The sequence below is a fragment of the Pteronotus mesoamericanus genome, unplaced genomic scaffold, assembly GCF_021234165.1.
Source record: "Pteronotus mesoamericanus isolate MK-2021 breed Mesoamerican mustached bat unplaced genomic scaffold, CSHL_Meso_final scaffold_167, whole genome shotgun sequence".
NCBI lineage: Eukaryota > Metazoa > Chordata > Mammalia > Chiroptera > Mormoopidae > Pteronotus > Pteronotus mesoamericanus.
In genome coordinates, this window is record NW_026555308.1 from 22,168,992 (window position 1) to 22,194,323 (window position 25,332).

Genomic DNA, 25,332 nt, shown 5'->3' on the forward strand with positions numbered 1-25,332 from the left:
GGCTGCCTTTGCTCGCAGCTTCCTTCTGGGTCCAGGCGGCTCTAACACACACACGCATATTGTGTGTTAAATTCGTCCGATTGTTCATTCAACTGGCACCTATGCAAGGACTCCCAAGCGCCAGCCTCGGGTGGCCTGGACGGTCCTCCTTGCGCTCCACAGTCCACCGCGTCCTCGCATGTGCCCTCGCCTCCGAACACACCCTTGGGCCCACAGTCCCCGCGCGCCTGGGTACTGGCACTAGGACCACGCCCGCCGCCCACACGTACCGGTGGCGCAGACCACCCGGCGCAGATCGTCCCCATTAGCCTGGGTAGGGGGTACCCTTGTTTCCACTGCTCCCGCAGGGCGTCAATGCCTCTCCACAGGCCCCTCCCTACCCTGCCATAGGCGGCCAATAAGCGCTGCAGCCCGAGCCGACCCAGCCCACCCTGGGGAGCCCCAGCCGACGATTGGCCCGGCTGAGTGCAGTGTCCCCCGCACGTGGGGCGGGGGCGGGGAAAATGAAGTGGAAGCGATTCCTCCGCCCCCGCGTTTAGCTCCCGCACCGGGCGCGGCCCCCACCCCCCCTCCACCCCACGCCCCCGGGCGCCCAGTCCAGCGAGTGTCAGTCCGCAAGCAGGTCTGCGCGCTGCACCGGACCGGGGAGTCTCACTACCCCGGGCCAGGACCCCGCGTCGCGGAACCGCGATGGCCAAGCGCAGCTCGCTGTCCATCCGCATCGTGGAAGGAAAGAACCTGCCCGCCAAGGACATGTGAGCGCGGCCGGGGGTGGGAACCTCAACTTTCCCAGGAGGAGCGCTGTTCCTTTTGCCCGCTCTTTCTGGGGTCTACACGGCCTGCTCACAAGTAGAGCAGAGGCGAGGGTGTAGCGAGTATATCCGCAGTAGGAGACTGGCAGAGAAATGGGGACAGTGAGATTTGTTGTGAGCCCCGGACAGGGGGTGACTAAGTAGGGCCATGGACTGGGCAGGGGGCGAAGATCAATAAGAGGTGAACTGCAGTTCAAGAGGGGAAGGTACTTTGATAGACCGGAGCTGGGCGTGGGGGCGACATCGCACGGGAGATCTTGCAGTCAACTACCGAGGTCTCAATCAACTGCCGAGGATGTGGCTGGAGGGGTGGAGGTCTCCCCCCCCGCCGCCGCCCCCAGAAATGAGGAGTGTTCCTTCGTAGTTTCTGAACACTTAGTACCGGTGAGGGTACACCTGAAACACGCCGGAGAGCCGGGGGCTGTCCTGGAGCTTCCTATTGTGTACTTGGGACGGGAGATACTGGCATGAAGAGTTGACCTATAGGGCAGGACGCCAGGACCAGTGCAAGATGGAGTGGCTCGGGAATAGATATTGCTTGTGCCCTCTGCTTTACGTCTTTACATAAAGGAGCCATTACCTTTAATCTTCACAAGCACCCAGCAAGGCAGTTATCACAACAATTTACAGAGGAGGAAACTTAGGCTCAGAGATAGGAAATGCTGGCTCCAAATGCAGAGCAAGGTGTTGAGGCTAGGGCTCCTAACAAGCACCGGCATCCAGGGCTTTCGCTTGTCCCTGGCCAGGTTTAAGGAGCTCTCAGGAGCCCCCTGCCCTTCCTTTCTCAGTAGGTCCCAGAGCTGAGCTGCCCCGTTTGACCCCTGACTCCCTTATGTGCAGCCTTAGGGTGCCTACCATCCCCTATGCCTGTTTCCGCTTTCCCAAACTGTAGGTAGAAATCTCAGATAGAGCAATGAAAAGCATAAAGCTCCAGGGGCTCTGGCAGCCTGGAGGAGGGGGGCGGAGGAAGGAGAGCCCAGAGGCAGTGTAGGGTCCAAAGTCTGCTGGGCTGGAGCCGCCATACACCCAGGCTCTTCATTGGGCTCCTGGATGCAGAGGTGGCTAGGTGACCTGGGTGGGCAGTCCGGGAGGAAGGGGTCCGGGCATCTCTCTTCCATGAACAGTGACCCCTCTGAGTTTCCTAGCACACTCAGTGCCAGGAGCAGATCCAGCTCACGGCCCTCTGGGCCTGATGAGGCTGGGCTCAGCAGTTGCTATGGCAATGGGTGAGGGAGGGTGGTGGAGGACCATCTCAGGGTGGGTTTCTGTGTGCAGGGGGGAGATGGAGTGGCAGCTGGGATTGTGGTTTCTGGGGTGGGAAGGCAGATGAGCTCTGAGAAGGGTCTCAGCCTCCAAACCAGGCCTCTAAGCACCCCCCACCTCCCACCCCCGGTGCTGGCACCGGTAACTAGGTCAGCGTGGCCTCCTCTTCTGTGGCGGCTCAGAAGAGCAACTGGGAGGAGCGGCCCCTCTGTCTGTTGCCTCCCTCCCCAATCCCTGAAGCGCTTGCCCTCGTGCCTGGCTCCAGGCTCTCACCAGCCCAGGGAGATGAAGCTGTGGACTGTGCCTGCCTGGAAACCAAGGTGCCTGGTTTCCGGCACAGCCCTGCCTCCTCACAGCTGAGGGACAGTGGTTGAGGTGCCTTCATTCCCAGGGGGTGGAGCCACCCCTGGTTCCACTTTCAAAATATGTTTTCCTTGCCCTGCAGCACTTCCTGCCCTCCTCACTTCCCCTCACCTCCTTTCCTCTGCTTTTCCTACAGCGGCTGGTATACATAGTTCTAAGCTGTCAACTACCTCTTAAATCCAGCTGTGACCTGCTCCCTCAGCCCCTCACATTTGGGCTACTGCCTGTAAGCGTCCTGCTTCTCCATGTATGTGGGGCCTTCTGCTTTCAAGCACTCCCTTTCAGAGTTCTCTCGAAAAACTCCTATTCATCCTTCAGGACCCCTCTCAAACTTCTCTCCAGGGCTCTTACTGGTGCCCTGTGCAGAGTTCATTGCCCCTGGTCTGCGCCCTGTAGCACTTTGGGTCAGCTGCAATTAGGACAGGGCCGTTGGTAGCAACTGCTCCTTCCTGGGCTGCCTGTGCCACATGACTGGGAGGGTAGGAACCATGACTCATTTGTCCTGACATTCTGGGTGCCCTGAGGGACACCTGGACAATAAGAGGTGTTGAGGATCTTCCCCTTTAATCTTCTCCTTAGCCCTATAAGGCAGATATGCTCAATTTGAAGATGGGGAAACTGAGGCTCCGGATGTGGAGGTCGTTTGCCAAGGCCACATAGGTAGGTAGGGAAGCCAGGATTGAAACGCGCTCTGCGCTGCAGGCAGGCCAGGAACCCTAGCAGGACAGAGGTTGCTGTGGGGCTCAGTGGGGAGAGCCTCTCAAATGTCATGCAAAGCATTTGGCTCCAAATGGCAGGGGTTTGAGGATCACAGGAAGCCCTCACTGAGTGCTGGAGACAGAGGTGGTGGTGAGCCTGCCTCATTGTGCTTCATCAGCTTTCAGCCTGTGTCCTGAGCAGCATTCCTTCCAGCCAGGGCTTACACACTTCTGAGGACAGGGAGCTCACCACCTGTCATAGTGGCCCGTCTTGACTGAGACAGCTTTGAGGAGGGAAGCCCTTTGAGCACAGCTGCCACCTGTCTCCCTGCCACTTCCACTCAAAGTTTTTTAGTTCTGGTAAGGGGACAGCTCTTAGAGACCCCCTGTTCCTGTCATGCTCCCTCCTGCTGTCTCCCATCCTTGGATGCCTAGGTCTGATAGAGAGGAGCTGCGTCTCATGGTGACCGGTGACCCACTGGCTCCCACGCCCAGTGACCCTGGGGACAGGCCCGGGGCTATTTCAGGGTTTGCCCTGATCCTTCCTCTTCCACAGCCTGGAAACTGCCAAGGCCCTAAATATAGAGGCCCTGCAAGTAGCCAGGCTGGGCCAGAGTGGCAAGTGGCTCGGGAAGGAGAAGTGGGAGAGGGGATCAGGCGACGGGGCAGGGTACAGGTCCCAACAGCTGGCCAGGGACCATGATTGGGCCAGGGTCCTTCCATCTGGCTCTAGCCCAGTCGTGACACTGTCCCCTTCACATCCCTTGATCCCTACTGCTGCCCTTGCACACCGGGTCTCTTCCTGCCTCTGGGCCTTGGCCCCCCTCCGTTGCCCTGCCTGCAGCAGGAGCCCCAAACCTCACTTGTGCATTTACAATTCTTCCATTGAGGGAGTGCTGAGCAGTGGGTAATGCTGGGCTCTCAAAGGTACACAAGAGGTTTCCTACCCCCAGGAAACCCCGAGCCGCCTGTGGCAGGAGGCAGAAGCAGGGCAGAGAGGGACCTGAGTAGGGGGAAGCCCACAGAGGTCTCAACCCGCGCTGGCCTCTCTCTGGTCCTGCCGAACTTCTTGCTCAAACACTTGTATAGCTCCGGGGCCCTGCCGCTCACTCCAGCACCTGGGGTACACAGGGGTCTGCTACTTGAGGCTTGGGATCCCCTTGCCTTGCGGGGGTGGGATGCAAGCCAGGGTGTTCCCAAGGGGCTCTCTGGGGGAGGGGGCTCTTGAATGAGGTCGGAAGGGTTGCGGGCAGAGGGGCAAGGAGTCTAGGGCAGGGCTGACAGAGACTAAACACTTCCCAGGGCCTGGCCCTCACCTGTGTGGGGGGACCAGGACAGCTACCCAGGAGGTACTTTATGGGGGAAGCTGCGTCTTGACAGACATCCTCTGGTGGCATCTGAGAGCCTTTGGAGATGTTTGTGTCAAGTGGTTTCCTTAAAAAAAAAAACAAAAAAAAACGCCTCTTTTGAGAAGGGAAATAGGGCTTGGAATTCCCCAGCCTCCAGTATGAAAATACACTTCCTTTTTAAGAACACCAGGCATGAAGGGCATTTCTGGAGAGAGTCTCACCCCCTTCTTGCCCACTACCAGCCCTGGGCCTGGCCGGGGCTGCCCTCAACCCCACAAATCCCCTACCAGCAATACAGGTGGGACTGGGCAGTCACAGGTTTGCCTTCCTGGTCCTTTGCTCCCAGATGGCTGGGACCTTGAGGGCAGACTGTTGTATTTGTTCATTCATTCATCCATTCATTCAGCAAACACTCACAGGACCCTGTCTTGTGCCAAGCCTTGTCCTAGGCCCTGGGGACACAGAAGTGGTCCCTACCCTCAGGTCACTCAGTCAAATGGGGAGGCAACTGACAGGACATCAGTAGCTTTCCTGGGATGGAGGGAAGCATGCGGAGGAGGAGCAGGCAGTGGGGTTGCAGGGGAGACCTCGTTCCCCGCCTCTGGAGAGGGCTCTTAGAGGAGAGGCTGAGGCTGGGAGGGCGGTAGGGCAGTCCAGGCAGGAGGAACAGCGAGCGCAAAGGTTGAGAGGACAGAGTAAGGGGCCGCCTGTAGTGTTGAGGGTAGGGGTGTTGGTAGCTGGCCTGGGCTGTTGTGACTTGTGACTGTTGTTTCCGTCTTCCCTGAGGTGGGGCAGGGGTGGGGCTGGGAGCCTTGGTGCGGGTCCCTGCCTTCCCTAACCACCCCCCTCACAGACTGAGGGTGAGGACACCAGTGTTGGCCTGAGGAGCCTTTGGGCCTCCGCCCCAGGACCCGGTGCCTCAGCCTGAGGTCTCTGAGGGAGGGCCCCTGGCAGAGGGAGGGGAGCCGCCTGGGAGGCACTGCCCTTGGACCGCCTGCAGCATCACCCATCAGCCTCTCGGCTCACCTGTCTGTCTTGCAGCAATGGCAGCAGTGACCCCTACTGCATCGTGAAGGTGGACAACGAGCCTGTCATCAGGTATCACCCCCACCCCCAGGACTGAGGACGAGGGAGGTGGGCTCCCTGCCCCGACACCCCTCCATCCCGCTTCAACACACACACCTCAGAAGGCTGTGAAATTTGTATGGAGGTGCGCATCTAATCCCCTCAGCCCCCACCACACCGTGACACACCGACCAGGAGGCGCTGAAGACCAGCCTGTCGCTCATCTTGCTGACTACTGACCTTACCACCCCCATGGATTATCTGCTGTGGGCGGGGCGCGTGGCTGTGGGCCTCTTGCGGCTGTTCTTCTGTAGCCTTTACAGCCCCCAAGAATGACATGATGATGATGATGATAATGATTAGTAACAAGAGCTGTCACTTACAGAGCGCTGTCTCCCCAGCCCTGTACCAAATGAGTCCAGCCCATTGAACACTTACAATGAGCTGTGTATGACATCATTGAACCCGTTATGCGTAAGGAAACTGAGGCTCTGAGAGACTAAATAAGTTGCCTAAAATCACATACTTAATAAGTGGCAAAGCCAGACTGGAACCCAAGTCCGGCTCACCCCAAAGCCTGAGCTCCTTCTCCCCTCCCTGGTCCTTGCTCTGACTGGGGGCCCCCTCTCCAGGATGAGGGTCCCCAGCCTGCACCCAGCAAGCCCGGTTCCCCTGGACGTCCCTTACTCCATGGGCTTCACGATTCTGGGCAGGGTGTCTGCCGTGCTGCCCCCTCCCTCACCCTGGCCTCTGCCTCAGAGTCCGCGGCCAGAGCTGTTCGGCCCAGCTGAGTGAGTGCCCTTCGCGGACTGCCGGCCGAGGCCGCCTGACTCGCAGTTCTTCCCACCTGCATGCAGGGCCCATCCTTTTTCCAGAGTCCCTTCCCAACCACAGACACCAACTGAAGAGATGGACCCCATGGCTCTGTTTCAATGACAGACAGAGAGACTGAGGCCCCAGAGTTCAAGTGACGTCTCTGAGAAGTGGTTGGGTGAAGGTTGTCCTTGGAACATTAATCTGGGCCCTTGGGGACGTCAGCTTCCCCCGACCCACATCCCTGCTGCGTCCCCTGAGTTGAAGGCTTTGATCTAGGGGGTTGGGCCAGAGCTGGGTGAGGCCCTGCCCAGAAGAGGTGTCTCAGGGTCAGGCCCTGGACCTTGGCCCCCAGGCTCCCAGGCGGACCGTCCGGCTCCAGAGTCAGCTCGGCCGTCCCGCTGCCTCCACCCTCAGCAAGTCTGTTCAGCATCGCGAGCCAGGGAGTCCTGCCGTGTTGCCTGTGCTGCTGCCAACTGCAGTCGCAGTTTCTCCAGGTGTAAAATGGCCTGAAGGACGCAGTCCCGTGCCCCGCCCCAGGGCGGAGAGCAAGATCGGGAGGGCATGACTGATGGTGGACGGGGGTCTGGCCCATGGAAAGTAATCAAACAGAAGAGCAGTTGTTCTCAGGAGTTGAAGGGGGTGTGGGGAAAGCGGGGCTCGTCACACTGCCCCAGCTCGCCTCAGCCTGCGGCGTGCAGGTGCGCTGGGCAGGTGCTGAGCGTCCTCTTCTACAGGACAGCCACTGTGTGGAAGACCCTGTGCCCCTTCTGGGGTGAGGAGTATCAGGTGCACCTGCCACCCACCTTCCATGCCGTGGCCTTCTATGTCATGGACGAGGATGCTCTCAGGTGCGTGGGCCCCACTGTTCGGCAGGTGCCCGGACCCCACCATCTGCCCCTCCCTGGCCCATTTCACGGCAGGAACTGCTAGTCGCTCTGCAGCCTCTTTAGAGCCTGGAGGGAGAGGGAGCCCAGGAGGCTCTGGAAGGGGGTGGGGTGTGAGCGTGCGTGTGTCTGTGTGTGGATTCCCCAAGCACATGCTATGTCATAGGTGTGCATGTGTGGGAATACAGGCATAGGTGCACTATGTGGGTGTAGGGATGTGAGGTAGGAAATGGGCACCCAGAGAGCATGAGCTTGGCATGTATGTGGGCACAGTGGTCGGTCCACATGCAGACAGGTCATAGTTGTGCTCAGAAAGACCCCTGTAAGTGACTGGAGTGTCAACCTCCCTGCTCCCTCCAGGGGCCCTAAACTGGGTGGGAGGGGGGGTCCTGGGCTCCCTGCAGAGCGCAGCCCATCTCTGGCTCCCTTTCCGTTCTCCAGCCGAGATGACGTTATCGGGAAGGTCTGCCTGACCAGGGACACCCTGGCTGCTCACCCTAAGGGTAAGGTCCTCAGGAGGAAGCCCACAGCCCACTCCTGCTTCCTCTGCCCTGGCCTCTCTCCCCTCACTGGTCTGCCCAGGCCGCAGCCTTCCCCCTACTCAGAGACCCTTCCTCTAGGCTCCTTCAGGCCCTGTGCCCAGGGAAAGCCATTTCTGCCCTCCCCAAAGGGCCTGTGGCCATGTCCTGCACACCCGCCTCTGTGCCCTGGGCCCCGTTCTGCCCCCAGGTTGGGACCGCATCCCTTAGAGCAAAGGGGCTGCTAGTGGTGGGATCTGAGGCTTCTGCCAGCACCGGAAGGGGCCTCCTTCAGCTCCTGAGATGTAGGGACTCCTCCTCCCAATCCAGCGGGCTCCTCTGTACTCCCTGTGCCCGCCTCAGCCGGGGCGCCAGTGCCACTATGTCCTAAGTCCGAGGGGCTGGCCTGGAGCTGGGCTAGGCTGGAGAGCCCCTTGGATGGTTCCTAGGAGGCTGATGTTGCTTTGAGGGGTCATCCCTGTCTCAGCCTTGCTGTGTGACCTGGGGCAGGTGTTGCCTTCTCTGGGCTGAGTCTCCATCTATCCATGAGGGTTCAGAGCAGAAGCTCTTGGATGCTTCAGGATCTGCCGGCCGAGCCCCTGTGACTCTCAGAGGCCTCCCAGGCACACACCTGCTCCTGTCCGTGAGACTGGGGCGGGCGTGTGGGGGCAGGGGCGACTTTGCTGACTCATGGAGCCTCTTGGCCCCTTCCAGGCCACAGGCGTCTCCTGCCAGAGGCCCCAGCCAGCCCCTTGGGGTCCAGTGGCCCCAGTGATCCATTGTCTGTCACTCTTCCTTCTGGGCTTAGGCCTCCTTCCAGCATCCCTAGGCGAGAGCCACTCTCCCCCGTAAGAAGACAGGGAAACTGAGGACAGAGAGCAGTGCCACGATGAACCAGGTCCACCAAATGCAGCGCGGCACAGCAGTGAGGATACAAGGGTCACGCGTCTTTGATTCCAATCTGGGCTCTTCTAACTGCTGTTTCTCAGTTCCTGAGCCTCAGTTTCCCCGTCTATCACTGAGGACAACAGCCCCTGCCTCACAGGAGCTTGAGAGGATTCCAAGGGGATTAAGGAGGGGCCATGTGGTTCCTGATGGAGCTGAGGGTGAAGGGTGTGGGAAGAAAAGAGCCAGGCCGCTGGCTCAACCGCAGCCTCACAGGTTTCAGTGGGTGGGTCCACCTGACGGAGGTCGACCCGGATGAGGAGGTGCAGGGCGAGATCCACCTGCGGCTGGAGGTGCTGCCAGGGACCCGGGCCGGCCGGCTGCGCTGCTCCGTGCTGGAGGCCAGGTGAGATGTGAGGGGCTGGGGCGCAGGGCAGTGGGCCCCATGGAACAAGAGAAAACCGCTGTGGACGGTGGGCCGCCTCTGCCCCCACCCCCCTGGCCCCATGCCTCCTCCATCAAAGCCTGCCCTCGGGCAGACCGGAGAGGTTTCCCTGACCTGCAGGTGTTTCCTGGATGGCCCCACTCAGGAGGGTATGACCCTTAGGGGAAGGGGTGATGTTCTAAAGGCGAAACTTCAGGCCTCATAGAACAGTGGGAGGGGCCCTGAACTGTGACCATGCAGCCCCGATGCCAAGACTGGGCTTTCCCTACATCGTTCTGCACTTGGCCTGGTATGTGTGGGGGGAGGGTCCTTGGTGTGGGAGTTGTTGGGGGATATGAAAGAAGTTGCCAAAAATCTCCAGTGGGAAGGCTGGGGTTCTCCTGAGGAGGGACAGTGACTTGGGTGGGAAGGTGGGCCTGTCACCTGTGACAGGGACGCTCCCCTCCCCCAGAGTATTTTTAGCTGCGGGCCCGAGTGTGAGTCACACACACTCCATGAGAAGCGCCTTCCTTCTGGCTCCAACCCACCTCCAAGGGGTCCTTGCCTGCCTCTGGGGCGGGAGGGCGGCCCCCAGCCTCTGCCCGGGAGCACTCCCCAACTGTGGAGTGCTTGGCCCTTCGGAGAGGAAGAGCTCTTTTCTGAAAATGAGAATTGTGGCCTCCCTGGCTTTATTTTCTGTCCTGGGGCTGGAATGTGGAAGGAGCACAGCCAGATGGAAAATGGTTGGACTTGGGCAGAGTCACGGTCATGCCTCTCGTGCTCAGTCATTCTCTCACACGCCATCCATTCCTTTCCGCACCCACTTCCTTCTTCCTCAGCTGCACTGGCACCAGGCTCTGTGTGGCACCAGGGCGCACATGTGCACACACGCTCACACTCACACACACTGCAGAGACTGTTGGGGACACAGTGGCCGGGCCAGTCTGGCCTCCTCTTAGCAAGTCCCCGGATTGGAGAGTGGTCTGTCCAGGTCACTCTTTAGCATGTGTGTGTGGGGTGGGAGGGGGACTCGTCCCCCATTGTCCTCAGCTCAGACCCCTGCTGGAGCTCTCAGACAGCCCAAGAAGCGGCCTTTGCTTAGAGACAACATTTTCTCCTCATCTTTCGGGGCAGAATCTCAAGACCAGCCTCTGGAATTCTATTAGATGATTTGGAGGAAGAAAGAATAGCAGGCGTGATAGGCTTCAAACAAAATATGGAAAACAGCAGGAAATATCTATAGCAAATGGAAGAGGGGTGGGCTCTGTTCTCCCACAAAGCTTCTGTGCTGAGGGTGCTGTGCCTAGATGTGAGCTTTGGAAGGGACCTTCTATGGACAGAGGAGGATCCATCAGACTCCTCACCAAGACCCTCTCAAATAGGGGAACATGTCAAGGCAGGCCTTCTGAAAGCTCATTGTCTCTGTAATGGGGTTCGTTGTCTTCCCTTTACTGAGGAGGAAACCAAGGCTCAGAGGAGCAGCTCCTGCTCAGGGCTGCCCTGGGGGCAGAGGGGGAGGAGGGGGGCCCACTGCCCGGACTGCTTCACAGCTGCGGCTGCTTCCTCTTTCACCACAACAGATGCAACGTCAGATGGAGCTGTGGGTTCCACCTTGGGGGACCCTGGGCCTGCTGTGGGGCCCCTGGGCCTGGTGTGGGGCCCCTGTGGTGATTGAGGTGGGAATGAAGGCCCAGAAAAGGGAGGGATGCTGTCCACAGTCAGCCAGCTCACAGGGGGAGCTCAGGACTTCCTGGGCTGCTGTGGCTGTCCTGCCGCTGGGGCAGCTCGGGTGACAGTGGCTGTTTTGCTGAACTCCCTCCCCCAGGGATCTAGCCCCCAAGGACCGGAATGGTGCCTCTGACCCCTTTGTCCGTGTGCGCTACAATGGCCAGACACAGGAGACCTCGGTGAGAAGGCCTGCGGGCTAGGGAGGGGGCAGGGGGGCTGAGGGCCCCACCTGGGCCCTACCGCCTCACCTCCTCCTCACCATCGCCTGGGAGGCCAGGCTAGAACTGCCCTCTGACAGAGGCGGCCCAGAAAAGCAGGGTGACCTCTCTGAGGGCACTCAGCTGGTCCCAGCCCTTCTGGCACCACCCCCTGTCGCCTCAGCCCAGACCCGCTGCCCCCAGTGCTTTTCTCACCTCCAGGGACAGCCTGGGGGGGACAGCCCGGTGGGGGCACAGCCCTGCAGGCGAGGTCACGAAGGCCTGGGTTCTCAGTGCAGCCTCCTACTTTTTTGTTGTGTGGCCATGGACAAGTGCCTTACTCCAGACCTCAGTTTTCCCACTGGAGAGGTGGGAAGATTTTACCTCTGCTATTGCAGGGCCTCTGCCTGGACCCAGGAGAGGAGGCGGTGCCTCTGCGGGGAACCCAGGGAAACTGTTCAGGGTGGCTCTGCCCTTGGCTGGGCCTGGGTAGCCCATGGTGACAGCCCCCCACTTTCTGGGCAGGTCGTTAAGAAATCATGCTATCCACGCTGGAATGAGACATTCGAGTTTGAGCTGGAGGAGGGGGCCAAGGAGGCACTGTGCGTGGAGGCCTGGGACTGGGACCTTGTCAGCCGCAATGACTTCCTGGGCAAAGTGAGCACCCTACCCCTCCAGGCTGCACCTACTGCCCTCTGCACCCATCCTCCCTCCCAGCCATCCCATCCTTCCAGCTTCCCCAGAGAGGGGCACTCAGAGGACCCGGGCCTCCCCAGAACCAGCAACTACCCTGTCTCCAACTGCCACTGGTGCTCAGGGACCTTCCAAAAGTACACTAGTTGGCAAGGGAGAGAGACTTCAGTGGCTCTGGCGTGGCCCACCACCTTGCATCTGCTTGCCTCCAGGTGGTGGTCAACGTCCAGAGACTATGGGCCGCCCAGCAGGAGGGTTGGTTCCGGCTGCAGCCCGATCAGTCCAAGAGTCGGAGGGAAGAGTGAGTGCTTGGAACTGGGGGGCTGGGATGGTGGGCTGTGGGCCTGGGGAAGGCTGAGAGCTGGCCCCAGCAGGCAGGCAGGTGAGCTGGTAGGGGTGGGTGATGCAGGCCCCAGGTTTCTTTCAGCTCTTACCCATGAGGCGAGGATCCTGCTCCATCCAGGCTGGATCCTGCTGCCTCTCCCTTCCCACAGTCCTGGACTCAGCTCAGTCCTCTGAGCTCGGAGGCAGGACGGGTGGTCTGCTTTCCGCCTTCTGGGAGTGCCTGGAACAAGACCTTTTCCCTTTAAGAGCTTCTCTGCAGATCTCAGACTAGAGTTCAAGTCCCCAGAGTTCTGAGTCAGTGTCCCTGAACCACAGCTTTGACTTGCTCTACAAGGAATAAGGTTGTCAGATAAAATACAAGATGTCCAGTTAAAAATGAACTTCATATAAACAATAAATAATTTTTTTAGTGTAAGTATGCCCATGAAATATTTGAGACAAGCTTATACTAGACTTTTCATATTTAACTAGGCGTCTTACATTTTTACTTTGCTAAATCTGGCAGCCCTACCCAGAAAGTGCTCTGGCTTCCTTGCCCACCGCCCAGCCCAGAAACAGAGGCTCAGCACTGGCCCTGCCTGGATGGTTCAGCTCTGTCTCTCTGCAGCAGGCCCCACACCCGCCTCCCCACACTCAACACGACAGGGCAGGTGGCTGTATCCAGCACCAGGGCATTTTTGTCTTACGGCTTCTACTGCATGTGAAACAGCACTGAGCAGCATCGCTCAGTGAACTGTGCTGTGCTGTGGGCAGCGGGGCCTTAGCGACTGTGAAGCTTCGGTTGGTGCCCTCATCAGGAGCAGTCAGAGCAGGAGAGCTTGGAAGTTAGGTCTAATGTGGCAAGTTGTTTAACCTGCTGGGACCCCACTTCCCTTGGTAGGTTGTTAGGAGGGCTGGGAATCTGCTTCCTGTGTAAAGTATGTAAGTGAAGGAGCTGTTCTCTGGGAGTTTACAGACTTGAGGCTGCAGAGCCTAACACGTGCACGTGGGTCAAGCTCAAGAGTCCACAGGAGTCTAAAGGTGGCAGTGAGCAAGGCGTCGAGGACAGATGGAGTTTCCATGAATATGGAGGCAGGAAGCGTTTTGCAAACAGAGAAAAGAGCTTGGCCAGAGAATGGGAAGTGGGACAGCGCAGGGAACCAAGGTGGGGGGTGTTGGCAGAGAGGCTGTGGGGCCGGCCCCAAGCAGGGAAGATGGAGGCAGTGGGGAGGGGCATGGCCCAGGGGTCCCTGGTGGAGCGGTCACATGCTTCCCATTCCAGGGGCAACCTGGGCTCCTTGCAGCTGGAGGTGAGACTGCGGGACGAGACGGTGCTCCCCTCCAGCTGCTACCAGCCTCTGGTGCAGCTGCTGTGCCATGAGGTGAAGCTGGGCGCCCAGGTGAGAGGGGCCTCTGGGGAAGGAGCAAGGGTCCAGGGATCGTAGGAAACCATCTAAACCCACTGTCCATCTAAACCCACTCTGAAGAGCAAAAAACAGCTTTCAGGATGGTAAGGAACTAGCTAGTGTCCAGGGGCCCTTGCCATCTCTTGGGAAAGCCCCCTCACTCTCCCCATGGCCCTCCGAGGTCCACAGAGTGAAGGGTTCGGTTTCCCTCGCGTGTCCTGCAGCCCCGCCTCTCCTTGCCACCTCCTGTAGGGTCCAGGACAGCTGATCCCCCTCATTGAGGAGATGACCAGCACCGAATGCCGCCAGGAAGTCGCCACCAATCTACTCAAGCTCTTCCTAGGGCAGGGCCTGGCCAAAGACTTTCTGGACCTGCTCTTCCAGCTGGAGCTGAGTCGCACCAGTGAGGCCTGGGAGGGAGTGGCCTGTCTGAGGGTGAGGTGGAGAGTGGAGCAGGGAGCCAAGGACTCTAGAAACACTGGCATGGGGGAAATCCAGGAGGTCCTCTTGTAGGAAGTTGATGAATCCAGTTAGGAGAGAAAGGTTCAGGTTGGGAGGCAAGAGGCAGAGGTGGGGCAATGTGTTGGGGTGGCAAGGAGGTTTTTCACTGAAGGGCCAGCTTAGAACCCTGTGGTCCTCTGTCCTTTTCCCCAAAGCCTTACTCCTCTCCCAGCCCCCTACGCACTAAAACCTCTGATTATAGGTGAGGCCAACACCCTGTTCCGGAGCAACTCTCTGGCCTCAAAGTCCATGGAGTCTTTTCTGAAGGTGAGATTGCACTGTATTTTGTTTTTTATATATGAAGAGACTAAGGTTCAGAGAGGCCGAGAGACAGAACTTAAATTCAAGTCTTATGTCTCCATGTCTAGGGCCCTTTCAGGCTAAGAACTTTTTCCATTCCTTCATTCATTTGTTCATTCGTTTATTCATTCATTCATCCATCCATTCATTCATGTTTGAGCTGCATTCCTTGTGTGCCTGGCTAGTCTGTGTGAGTGGACACAGCAGGTAGATGGTACACGGAGTGTAGGAGGCCAGCTGTGGGGAGATGACTCAGCTGGAGGTGGGAGACAGGACCATTGCTGCTTGTGGTGCCCCCTAGGTGGCTGGGATGCGGTATCTGCACGGCGTCCTGGGCCCCATCATCGACAGGGTATTTGAGGAGAAGAAGTACGTGGAGCTGGATCCCAGCAAAGTGGAGGTCAAGGATGTAGGGTGAGATCGGGGGCGATCCCTGGGGGAACAAGGGGTTGGGGTGTAAGGGGACAGCCATGTCTGCAAATATATGTTTATAATTCTTTCTGCCCGGCTCCACCTTTTGTCTACCTGCTCACTCGTGTGTTGTCTCTGTGTCCCTATCTCGGCTGGTATCTTTTTGCACCTTTGTCTCTGGGAGCCCCTGCCCAAGTCGTGTATGCGGACCCTGACTACGACCCTCTCTGGCTGTATGCCTCTGGCCCACGTAGGTGCTCCGGGCTACACCGCCCGCAGACCGAGGCTGAGGTGCTGGACCACAGCGCACAGATGCTGCGCACCTACCTGGGGGCACTTCTGAGTGCGCTCTGTCGCTCTGTTCGCGCATGCCCAGCGGTGGTCCGCGCCACCTTCCGCCAGCTCTTTCGGCGCGTTCGAGAGCGCTTCCCCAGCGCCCAGCATGAGGTGCGCCCTCTGCAGGCCGGGCTGGGAGAGGGAAGAAGCGAGAGGGAAAGGGGAGCAGTGGGGCCCCAAGGCCCAGTAGAAACGGGCTTCAGGGGTCGTGGTGGTTGTGGAATGAGTAGCCAAGGGCAGGAAGAAGGGCAGGGTCATGGGGAGAAACAGGGACAGTGCCAAAGGGGAGGGGTTGTGAGGAGCTCACTCAGATTTGGGGGAATACAGCCCACCGCCCTCCCCCATTCCTCCAGAACGTGCCATTCATCGCTGTCACCAGCTTCCTGTGCCTGCGCTTCTTCTCTCCCGCCATTATGGCGCCCAAGCTCTTCCACCTACGGGAGCGACACGCAGACGCCCGCAGCAGTCGCACTCTGCTCCTGCTGGCCAAGGTGTGGCTGCAGTCTTGGATGGGGATGCCCAGCTGGGTGCTGAAAAGGGGTCCTTGTCTGGAATGCATGGTGTTCCCAATTAGCTCCAGAAAGACCTTGTGACTAGGCCACTGATACTCTCACATCGCACTGCACTTCACAGTTTACAAAGCTTTGTCACGGTTAGCCAGTCTCATGGATAAGGGAACAGGTCTGCGAGGGGCAAGAGGTTGCCCAAGGCTGTACAGTGGTGGTGGTGAATCCTGGGCCTTTCAACCCCAGATTGACCAGCTCTCAGGCGGTGCCTGTCTGCCCAGCACTGGCTCAGCCGGCATGCCTCGGGAGGCAGAGTCTGATACGAGGCCTGCAGCAGGAGGGAAATAGGCTGGGGGCTCAGTAATCTTAACTATCAGGTCCTCAGATGCCTCCAGCTCAGCGATCTGTTCACTTCTGATCCCTGGTGGGGATGGAGTGGGCCTGTGAGTAGAGCCTCTGCTGCCTCTGCTTCCATTTCTACTGCGGGAGTAGCACAGACTTGAGAGGGGGGGAGGCGGATCGGGTTTCAGTGGTTGGGCCCCTACCGAACACAGCCTGGCCCTTCCTGCTGTCATCTCCAGGCAGTCCAGAATGTGGGCAACATGGACACACTAGCTTCCAGGGCCAAGGAGGCTTGGATGGAGCCACTGCAGCCCACTGTGTGCCAGGGTGTGGCGCAGCTGAAGGACTTCATCACCAAGCTGGTGGACATTGAAGAGAAGGAAGGTGAGCACTTCCTCTGAGTTTCCTCTTTGTGCTTGTCCTGCCAACTGTCTGATGGCCCCATCTACCTGGATGCCTCTTTGGCTGTGCCCACAGCTCTTAATCACGTTTGCTCCTCCCTGTCCCTGGCCCCAGCCACCTGCAAGTGCCTCAGGAAGCTCCATCTACAGCCTGCTGCTGCTGTTTGCTCTGCCCCACCTCAAGCTTGCAACTGAGCTTATTTTTTGCCCTTCCTCCCTGACCTGGCAGAACTGGACTTGCAGAGGGCGCTAAGCTTGCAGACACCGCCAGTGAAGGAGGGGCCACTCTTCATCCACAGGACCAAGGGAAAGAGCCCCCTCATATCCTCCTCTTTCAAGAAGCTCCACTTCTGTCTCACCACTGAGGCCCTCAGTTTTGCCAAGACACCCAACTCCAAGGTAGGTAAAGAGGGAGGTCGCCAAGTAGGGTTCTGAGGGGTTTGCAATACCCTGCAGGCACCTGTGCCTTCCTCAGAGCCATCCCAGGGTCCACCATAGTCAGAGAAGAAAGCCAGGCAAGACTAGCTTTCTGATGTTGGCTACAAAGTCCCGTAAGACCCATGAGGAAGAAGCTCCTCTGCCAAGGGGGCGTGGCAGCTGCTGTGGTGTCCAACTCTGGCTTCTTGGTCAGTTGCGTGAGTTGGGTAGGGGCCGACGGGTGCTTCTGGGAGAGCAGGGAAGCAGAGAGGGGCTAAGAGGAGTCCTGGGTTCCAGCCCTGCGTACCTGGGGAAGTGTCTCAACTTCTCAGGGCCTTAGTGTCTTGGCCTGTAAATTGGAGATAGTGGTCCCTACTTAACAGGTTGTTGGGGATTAGAGGAGATGATCTTTTTCGGGGTCCAGAGCCAGGATCTGGCACAGAGCAAGACCTAAACCAATGGTATAACTAAAGACTATGCCCCCTGGGCTGGCCTCCTTTGAATGCTCTTCTCCCAAGAAGGGCTTAGTGCCTACTTTCTGGATGGTCCTATTGACCCCTAGTGGGGCCAACCTGACCCCTTGTCAGCCAGGCTCCGGGGGTGATCTGCCAGGGCTACCCAACTCAGTCCTGAGCAGCTGAGGGATACTGAGGGGGTGAAGGAGCTCCTTGGGGCGGCCCCTCAGCTTCTGCCTCACCCTTTCCAGCTTCTTTTGCTCATGGCAGGTGCCTAGCACTCAGGTCCCCTCAGCATTTTCTGCAGCCTCAGGCAAGCTTGGCCACCTGGCAAGGCCCTCTCTCGCCCTGCTCTGGGCCCCTTTCTGTTCCTTGGCATAGAGCTTGCCTTTCTGTGGGCACATCGGTCTATCCCCCTGGGCAGTGCCACCCCCGCTGCCTCCTTTCTGCTCCCTTCCGAGCAAGCACCTCCCAGCATAGGCAGCACATCCTCTGGGAGGTCCCTTTGGTCCTTTCAGAGGCCCCACCCTGAGACGGCTCAGACCGTGTGTCCCCAGGGCTCCCTGCTTCTCCAAGAGGTGACACTGCCCCTCTCTGCTTGTCACTGAGGCCAGTGAAGGTGGTGCGCTTAGATACCAGGCTGGGCAGAGTAGGCGTTATCCCAAGGGCCGTAGGACTGGTCCATTTGGATGATGAGCGGCCCTGCTGGGTTCTGATGGGAGTGTTCAAGAGGCAAGGGGCGCAAGGTCTGGGGGCCGGTAGCATAGATTCATCTTGAGCAGACTGGGGTTCTCTCAGGGATGTGGCTATTTTACGTTCCGAGCTTTTCTCTGTCCCTTTTGTATTTTACTAGAGTTAATGATGGTGAGAGTAGGGGAGGGGTTAGGAGGTAGGATATGACTTTTAGAGCCTGGGAAAATAAAGGTGAGCTGGGAAATTAATAACTGCGAAGGCACAGGGCCTGGTCCATGGCAGGTTTCACCTTCCAGCCCCGGGGAACACTGGGTGTCCAGAGGCTTCTCTAAAATTCAGACCTCCCGGGACTGAGGAGAGTCCCTGAGAGGCCAGGCACTTGGACACCATCTGTTGCGTTCTGTCCCAGCTGAGGTCATTCACAGAGCAAGCAGGCTCCTGGAGGGATAAGCACTCTGAGTGCCCATGCCAGCCCCTGGTTTTGTAGAAGGGGAGACTGAAGCCCCAAGGTAGGAAGGGGCATGGCGTCAATTGGGACCCTGAGCCTCCCTTCCCCTCCCCTTCCCAGAAAAGTGCCCTGATCAAGCTGGCTAACATCCGGGCAGCAGAAAAGGTGGAGGAGAAAAGCTTCGGCAGCTCGCACGTCATGCAGGTCATCTACACGGATGACGCAGGCAGGCCCCAGACCATCTACCTGCAGTGCAAGGTGCGGCAGTGTGGTGGGGGCGCCCTCAGGGGGCGCTGCTGTGGGAGTCCCCTGGGGGAGGGCTGGGATGAGGAGTGGGTCTCTCACCCCCTTCTTGGCCACAGCAGGCACAGCAAGGTATGTGAGATTGGATGTGAGTGCAGCGTGTGTGTCCCAGGGACCCCCATGTAGGCCTGTGCTTCATATGGAGCATGTTTGTGGGAACCATATGTCCAAGTGTCTGAGTTGGTTTGTGTCTGTGTGTTTCTGTGTGTGTGCCTATCAACAAATAACAATCATGTTTATGCATGTGTGTGGCTATGGGAGCATGTTCTCACATCCCTTTCTCTGTTCATGTATTAAATCATTCATTCATTTTAAAAATACTTACTGAGCGCCTGCTAGGTTCCAGGCGCTGTTCTAGGTGGTGGGGGTACGGCAGCAGACAAAACAGCGTTGCTGCCCTAATGGACCTTATACTCCAGGGAAGAAGATGGACTGATAAATAATAACTATTTACAATGTCAAATGGCAAGTAGTGCCTTGCAGGAAATCAAAGGAGACTGAGAGAGAGAGGGAGGGGACAAATAGGGTGCAGCAGGGAGGGGTGCTGCTTTGTAAAGGGTGGTCAGGAGGGCCTCCGACAGGCAGCACTTGAGCAGGGGGGACAAGGTGAGGGTGGAACATCCAGGGGAAGAGCGTGTGCAGGAAGAACACGTGCAGGAAGGCTGGTGGGGGTCTGGCTTGACCCCAGGAGGAGTGACTGTCCTGGACAGGTGTTAGGAGGTCACAGACTTGTCCCATGGGGTCCTGCCCTCTACGGGATCCCTGTTGAGTCGGAGTACAGAGCCACAGGGGAACAGTGGTGACAGCAGGGCCGCAGCACATGGTTGGCAGGTTGCAGACTGCCCAAGGGCATGACCAAGGGGACCGGTGGCAGCTGAAACCCAGCCCGTGCTCTGCTTACCACGCCAGGTGCGCAGGCGTGGGCTGTGGCCACTGGGAGAAAGGGCAGTCTTTCCTAATTCACCCAAAGCTGCTGAGTGTGCCAGCGGGGAACATGTCATTCCGTGTGGCACAGGAGCTCCAGGGAGGGAGGACTTCCTGGAGGGGGTGACTTCTGATCAGCCCCGTTGCCCCCCGCCTTCTGGCCCCTGCAGTGTGTGAACGAGCTGAACCAGTGGCTGTCTGCACTGCAGAAGGTGAGCATCAACAATGCGGGCCTGCTGGGCTCCTACCATCCTGGCGTCTTCCGCGGGGACAAGTGGAGTTGCTGCCACCAGAAGGATAAGACAGGTGGGAGTGAAGGCCAGGGCCCCGCTGGGCTGCATCTGTCCACAGCAGGCGGCCTGGTACCGGAGCTGGGGGTGGCAGGGACTCTGGGCCTTGGGCACTAGAAGGATGGCACAGAGGAGCTTCTACTAGGATTTTCAGTGATGACGGAAAAGGTGCGTTTCTGTACCCTAGCCAGGGGCGCGAGTGGCTGTTGAGCACGTGAAATGTGGATAGGGCAGCCAAGAAGCTGAATTTTAAGTATTTTTAAATTTTATTTTAATTAAATTTAAATAGCCTTATTTAAGTGCAGCTAGAGGCCATTGGGACAGGACCCACCTGCTCAAGCCCAGTCCTGGATTTGAGGTTGAACAGTGGGTGCAAACTGGTGGCTCTTCACAAGGGTGTCGCTGGCTGGTCGGCCTTCCTGAAGCCTCAGACTATACCCATCACAGCGAGAGCCCTTGACATTGGTGAAGTGGGGCTCCCCAGGGCCCTATGCGGCAGAGCCTGGTAGCCCCATTTTATGGAGGAGGAAACTGAGGCTTAGTGAGGGCTGATGCCTCTACCAAGGTGCTGAAGCCAGCAAGCAGTAGGGCCATCCCATTCCAGGGCACACACCCCCTGTTGGTGTCCCCGCCATGATGTTACAATCCAGGATGCTCTCTGCCTCCTTCCGGGCAGGCACTTCTAGAAAGTGGTCCAGCTCTCTAAGGTGTGCCCTGTGCGGTTCCCGTGCTCTGCAGTCGTGTACCCCATGGCATAGGAGTGAACCCGAGAGACGGGCCACTGCCCCCCAGAGTGTGGGGAGCCACAGGCAGGCCCTGGGCCAGACTTTCCAGGCTGTGCTCCCAGCCCTGCCCCACGCTGGGGGCCCTTGCATCCATCCCTTTCTCTCTCTAGGCCTCAATTTTCCCATCTGAACTACCAGGAAATTGGACATGAGCTCCCACAACGCCTCTCTACCTTCTCTCTGCCCCCAGATCTGGGCTGTGATAAGACCCGGTCACGGGTGATGCTGCAGGAATGGAATGACCCTCTTGACCACGACCTGGAGGCCCAACTCATCTACCGGCACCTGCTGGGCATGGAGGCTGCACTGCGGTGAGGAGGCCTGTGCGGGGCAGCGAGTCCTACAGGGGAGAGCTCATGCATCGTGGGGAAGGTGCCAGGCGGGGCCAGAGCGGGGGTTCAGGCTCATGGTTGCTCTGAGGTAGCTGATCACCTCCCTTCAAATCAGGCCCAGTGCCTTGTGGCCTTTGGCAGCCACACTTGGGGAGGGGCACCTGGATCTCTGCAACATGAGGCCAGCTCTTGTTAGGACGAAGTCCCCAAGGGCTGCAGAAGCCCAGGGTCAGGGCCATGGCTGCTTCCTGCCCCAGGCTGACGCAGCCCCCGCCCCCATCTGCCCAGCCTTCTCGCGTGCCCTCCGAGCACAGGGATGGTCCTCAGCCAACTCCCAGAGTTCCTCGGCCATCTCCACTAATTAAGTGGTTCTCAGCCTTGGCTCCAGTGTAGAAAAAACAGGATGCTTTTCAAAAACAACTTTAAAAAGCAGGATATCCAGACCCTAGCCCATTGACTAGAATCTCTGGGTGCGGGGCCCCACATAGGAATACTTTAGAGATCCGATGCTCCCTAAGAGCACTGCTTCCCTGGGCAGTTTTAGCCCCTGCACTCCTACATGCTGGCTGTCCTCCCTGCCCTAATCTACTCTTCCAGGGTTTATCTCATCAAAATCCTTCAAAGTCCATGCCGTCAGGCTGGGACCACTCACTTTCCTGTGAATTGTAGTCATCAGTGGCCTCCAGGTCACTCTGCAGCCACCTCCTTTCTGACAGTGTGTCTCTGTCACCAGCTTTCTGTCCACCCGACTCCGGCTCCGTCGCTCCGTGACTTCATCCTCCCCCTAGAGGATGCGGCCACCACCACCCTGTCTGCTCTGTTCTGAACTCCAGACTTCCAGAGTCTTACTCTTTCCCCATCTGGACCCTCACTCCCATGGCCACACCCTAAAACCTCCCATTCCTCCGCCGCCGCCTCCTCCTCCTCATCATTTTCTAGGCTCCACTTAAATTCCACTTCATGTGTAAATACATTTAACGTGCACAGCCACTGAACCAAGTAGGCACTTTTGTTATCCCCAGTGAGCCAGGAAGCAGTGGAGCGAAGATTTGAAGCCAAGCCAACTTGGGCTGAGGTGGGTCCCGCCATGGGACTCATGCCCATGGCCCTGTGACCACCACAACCTGCCTTAAGAGCCTTCGCCACTCCAGGACCACCCGGCCACCTCTCGTCTGGTTCCGGCTCACTTCCCCTGGTGACCAGTGCCAGCAGACTTTCTGCCCAGCAGAACCATAGGCCAGCTGACCCAACCCCCTGCTGCGTTAGTTTCCTGTGGCAGCTGTAACAAATTACCACACGCTTGGTGGCTTAAAACAACCGATTTAGTCTCTTACAGTTCTAGAGGTCAGAAGTCAGAAATCCGTCTCAATGGGCTAAAAGCCAGAGGGGCTCACGGCCCCTCCTCCATCATCAAAGCGCATTATCACTCTAGTCTCTGCTCCATCATTACATCGCCCACATCCTCCTTTGACCTTCTTGCTTCCACCTGTGACTGTGCTGGGCCCACTTTCCTCACGTCCCCTCACCTCCCCCAGCCCCGCATCCAGCCCTTCAGCAAGTCCGACCCCTTGGCTTCACTTTCAGAATAAGGCCAGACCCACCCCCTTCTCGCATCTACACTGTGACCCTCCCTGCCTGAGCCTCACACATCTCCCATTGTGGGGATGACACAGGAGCCTCCTAACAGGCCGTTCTGCCTCTACTCCTGCCTCCCTAGGATCTGTTCTCCACACAGCCCCCAGGGTGATCTTCTCAAACATAAAACAGATTGCATCTCTCCCCTACTTAAAGCCCCTAATGGCTTTCTGTGTCCTTGAAATCCAAAGCCTTTGTCTGGGCTACAGTGCCCAAGTGCGCTGGCCGACCCTCTCAGCCTCACCTGCCACCAGTGGCCCTCTGCGCCAAGCTTGCCAAAGCTGTCCTTGCCTTCTTGCTGTCTCTCTGCGTCTCCACCACAGGGCCTTTGCACTTGCTGTGTCCTTTGACGGTTGTCCCTCAGGTGTTCACATGGCTTGTTCCCTCACCTGATTCAGGCCCCTGCTCAAGTGCCATTATCAGAGAGGCCTCCCCTTGACCACTGTGACTCTAGAATGTTCCGGAACTCATCAGTATGTGCTGTTTACTCCTTGCCTGTCTCAGTTAAACTGGGCCTCCTGAGGGCAGGCCTGTGGTATTCCTGCTCTGATCCCAGTACTGAAAACAGTGCCTTTCACAGTCCAGCCCCTCAGTCATTTGAATAAGAACCTGAGAGGGGGAGTAGGGAATGATGTTGGAGCTGGTCTGTGAGATATGACAGGATCTCGCAGAGGGTGAGGCAGGGCAGGGCATTCTGGGCAGTGGGGGCAACGTTGAACAAGGGCCAAAGTGATTGCACTGAGAGGAGCAGGGAAGCAGGCAAGGTGCCCCCACATGGCCAAGGAGGCGTCTGAGGAGGAGGAGGGGCCTAGACTGTAGCAGAGGGACACGTCTCTCCCAAAATAGATCAGGGAGACCATCAAAAGGGCTGAGCCAGAAGAATTCCTAAATAAGGAGCTTCCAAGTACTGTGTCCATGCGGCTGCTCCTCTCCCTCCATGCAGGCACACGGGATCAGACCCAAGGGGCCTGGGGACCTTCTGCGAACCCAGTTAGGAACGGTGCTTAAAACGCCTCCGGTTCCATGGCCAGTTAATAGTAGAAGATTTTCAGGCCCCATTGGCTCTTTTCCCAAGGGCCATCCAAAACAGGAGTGACATGGTTCGAGCTTGGTTTCCAGAGTGCCTTCTGCTGAGACACAGTTGGCGAGGGTGGGGTGGGGGGGTGCGGCGTGAGGACTAGAGGAGGAGGCCAGAAGGAGGAGAGCAGGAGGTAACCAGGGGCCAAGACCTGGGCCCATGTTTTTTCCCCGTGGATTGAGGGAGTCAGCCTTGTATCCCCAGAAGGCCCTCCAGTTCAGGCGGCCCACACGGGGTCACCCAGCCTTCCCAGCAGGGGCAATAGGAGTCCTCACTGCCCTCCCCGCAGGGAGAAGCAGCGGGAGCTGAGTGCAGGCACAGAGGCAGGCTCCGGGCGCACAGGCCCTGCTGAAGGTAGGTCCCTCCCATCTGGGCTCTCTTGGCGGTCTGAGCCCCCTTCAGGGATGCTGTGGGTGGGGCTCCTGAGGCCCACCTCCGGGGGACCCCTGACCTGGACAGGCACTGGCAGGAGACAGTCTGTTCCACCCTCTATCTGCACCTGCTTTCAGCTCCGGAAGGCCCACTGGCCCAGCTGCTGAAGGTGCTGCAGGACCTCCAGGAGGCACATAGCTGCAGCCCAGCCAGCTCCCCGCCGTCAGAGCTGAGCTGCCTCTTGGAGCTGCAGACGTGAGGCCTGCCGCACACTCCCCCATCCAGCCCCCTGCCAGGTGCTTGGATACCCTAGCGCGCTCTCGGCTCTTCACCTCAGTCCCTCATTGGGGTGCAGGGCCTGGGTCTCTCCTGCGCTGGGTGAGTTGGGACCAGGGGATCCAGAGCTGACAGGGCTTTGGCCCATCACCGCCCACATGAAGCCTCTAGAGGAATCTGGGGGCTCCCGCTCCTCTGCGAGGCCCCGCTGCTGCCTGCAGTCCCCGCAGCTATCACTGCCACTAGTCCAGACTCTCCAGGGACCTTCCAGTCCTGCCCGAGGCAGATACCATGGATGGCCCACACCCACGTGGACTGACACTTCCTTGGACCCAGAGAGGCGGGAGGGCACACAGGGCCCAGGAGACCAAACCTTGGCCTCAGCGTCCACTTTGCTCTCGGCCACTACTCTGCGTGCTCTCCTCATGGCCACTGGCTGTGCCCCTGGGAGAGCCTCGCGGTGCTCTACTGCCAACAATAAACCTGCTGTGACTGCTGCCCTGGGGTCTCATGATGGGGGTGGGGTGTCAGGAGAGGGAGTGGGCCAGGGGATGCCAGTGGCTGCCGGCGGGGGTGGCCAAGGACTGGCCAGCATAACCTCTGCACCCCCATCCCTTCTTTGCTTTCCCTGCTCCCGGGGGGCTCCTTTCTCCTCCCAGCTGCTGTCCCCACCATGCCCTTGGGTCCCACTCCTCCATCTCCCACAGGCTATATAGTCTCACTGGGCTCACCAGCTATCCTCTCCTTGCAGCCCCCAAACGGGCTCCAAGTGTCCTGAAGACTGCACAGCAGGGGCAGCTTCAGAACCTTAAATCATGTGGCCAGGCCCTGGCAGCATTTCTTATGCCAATCCCTTCCATCAAAGCAAGGCTCCCTCTGTGCATCACCTCCCTGCCCCCATTCCAATCCATCTGTAGGCATATGATAACATTCTGCATCATTAAGATGGGGGAGGGGCGGGGGCTTCCAGCACATTCTTTAAAACTCATCCAACTAAGCTCAGAGCCAGGTCTGTGAATCCTAGGCCTAGGACAGTCCCCAAGGGCTGAGATGCAGGTAGGACCCCTGACCCAGCTGACCAGCCAGTCCTGGCGCAGGGCCA

At 58.5% G+C, this 25,332-nt stretch overlaps 1 protein-coding gene across 2 annotated transcripts; it reads left to right on the forward strand.

The window, feature by feature from the left end:
• The first annotated feature begins 615 nt into the window (after positions 1-615).
• Positions 616-24,711, forward strand: RASA4B (RAS p21 protein activator 4B). Of its 2 annotated transcripts, XM_054589267.1 has the most exons (21): positions 616-755; positions 5,527-5,583; positions 7,101-7,214; positions 7,692-7,753; positions 8,930-9,059; positions 10,903-10,984; positions 11,528-11,659; positions 11,908-11,996; positions 13,302-13,419; positions 13,678-13,828; positions 14,129-14,193; positions 14,528-14,640; positions 14,892-15,084; positions 15,327-15,464; positions 16,061-16,205; positions 16,452-16,621; positions 18,356-18,493; positions 19,633-19,768; positions 20,728-20,848; positions 23,872-23,936; positions 24,092-24,711. In XM_054589267.1, the coding sequence occupies exons 1-21, from the start codon at positions 691-693 to the stop codon at positions 24,211-24,213; spliced, it is 2,406 nt and encodes an 801-aa protein (XP_054445242.1). In that variant the 5' UTR covers positions 616-690; the 3' UTR covers positions 24,214-24,711. The 2 variants fall into 2 exon arrangements, with proteins under 2 accessions (XP_054445242.1, XP_054445243.1); XM_054589268.1 differs by lacking the exons at positions 23,872-23,936; positions 24,092-24,711 and adding an exon at positions 21,603-21,870 and having other exon boundaries at positions 626-755.
• Positions 24,712-25,332: the final 621 nt, after the last annotated feature.

Excerpts from the sequence above, each read along its gene's own strand:
- RASA4B (XM_054589267.1), top strand. The coding sequence starts at position 691 with ATGGCCAAGCGCAGCTCGCTGTCCATCCGCATCGTGGAAGGAAAGAAC. Across the intron at positions 9,060-10,902 it reads TGCTCCGTGCTGGAGGCCAG|GGATCTAGCCCCCAAGGACC; the intron begins GTGAGATGTGAG and ends TCCCTCCCCCAG. Across the intron at positions 10,985-11,527 it reads GCCAGACACAGGAGACCTCG|GTCGTTAAGAAATCATGCTA; the intron begins GTGAGAAGGCCT and ends CTTTCTGGGCAG.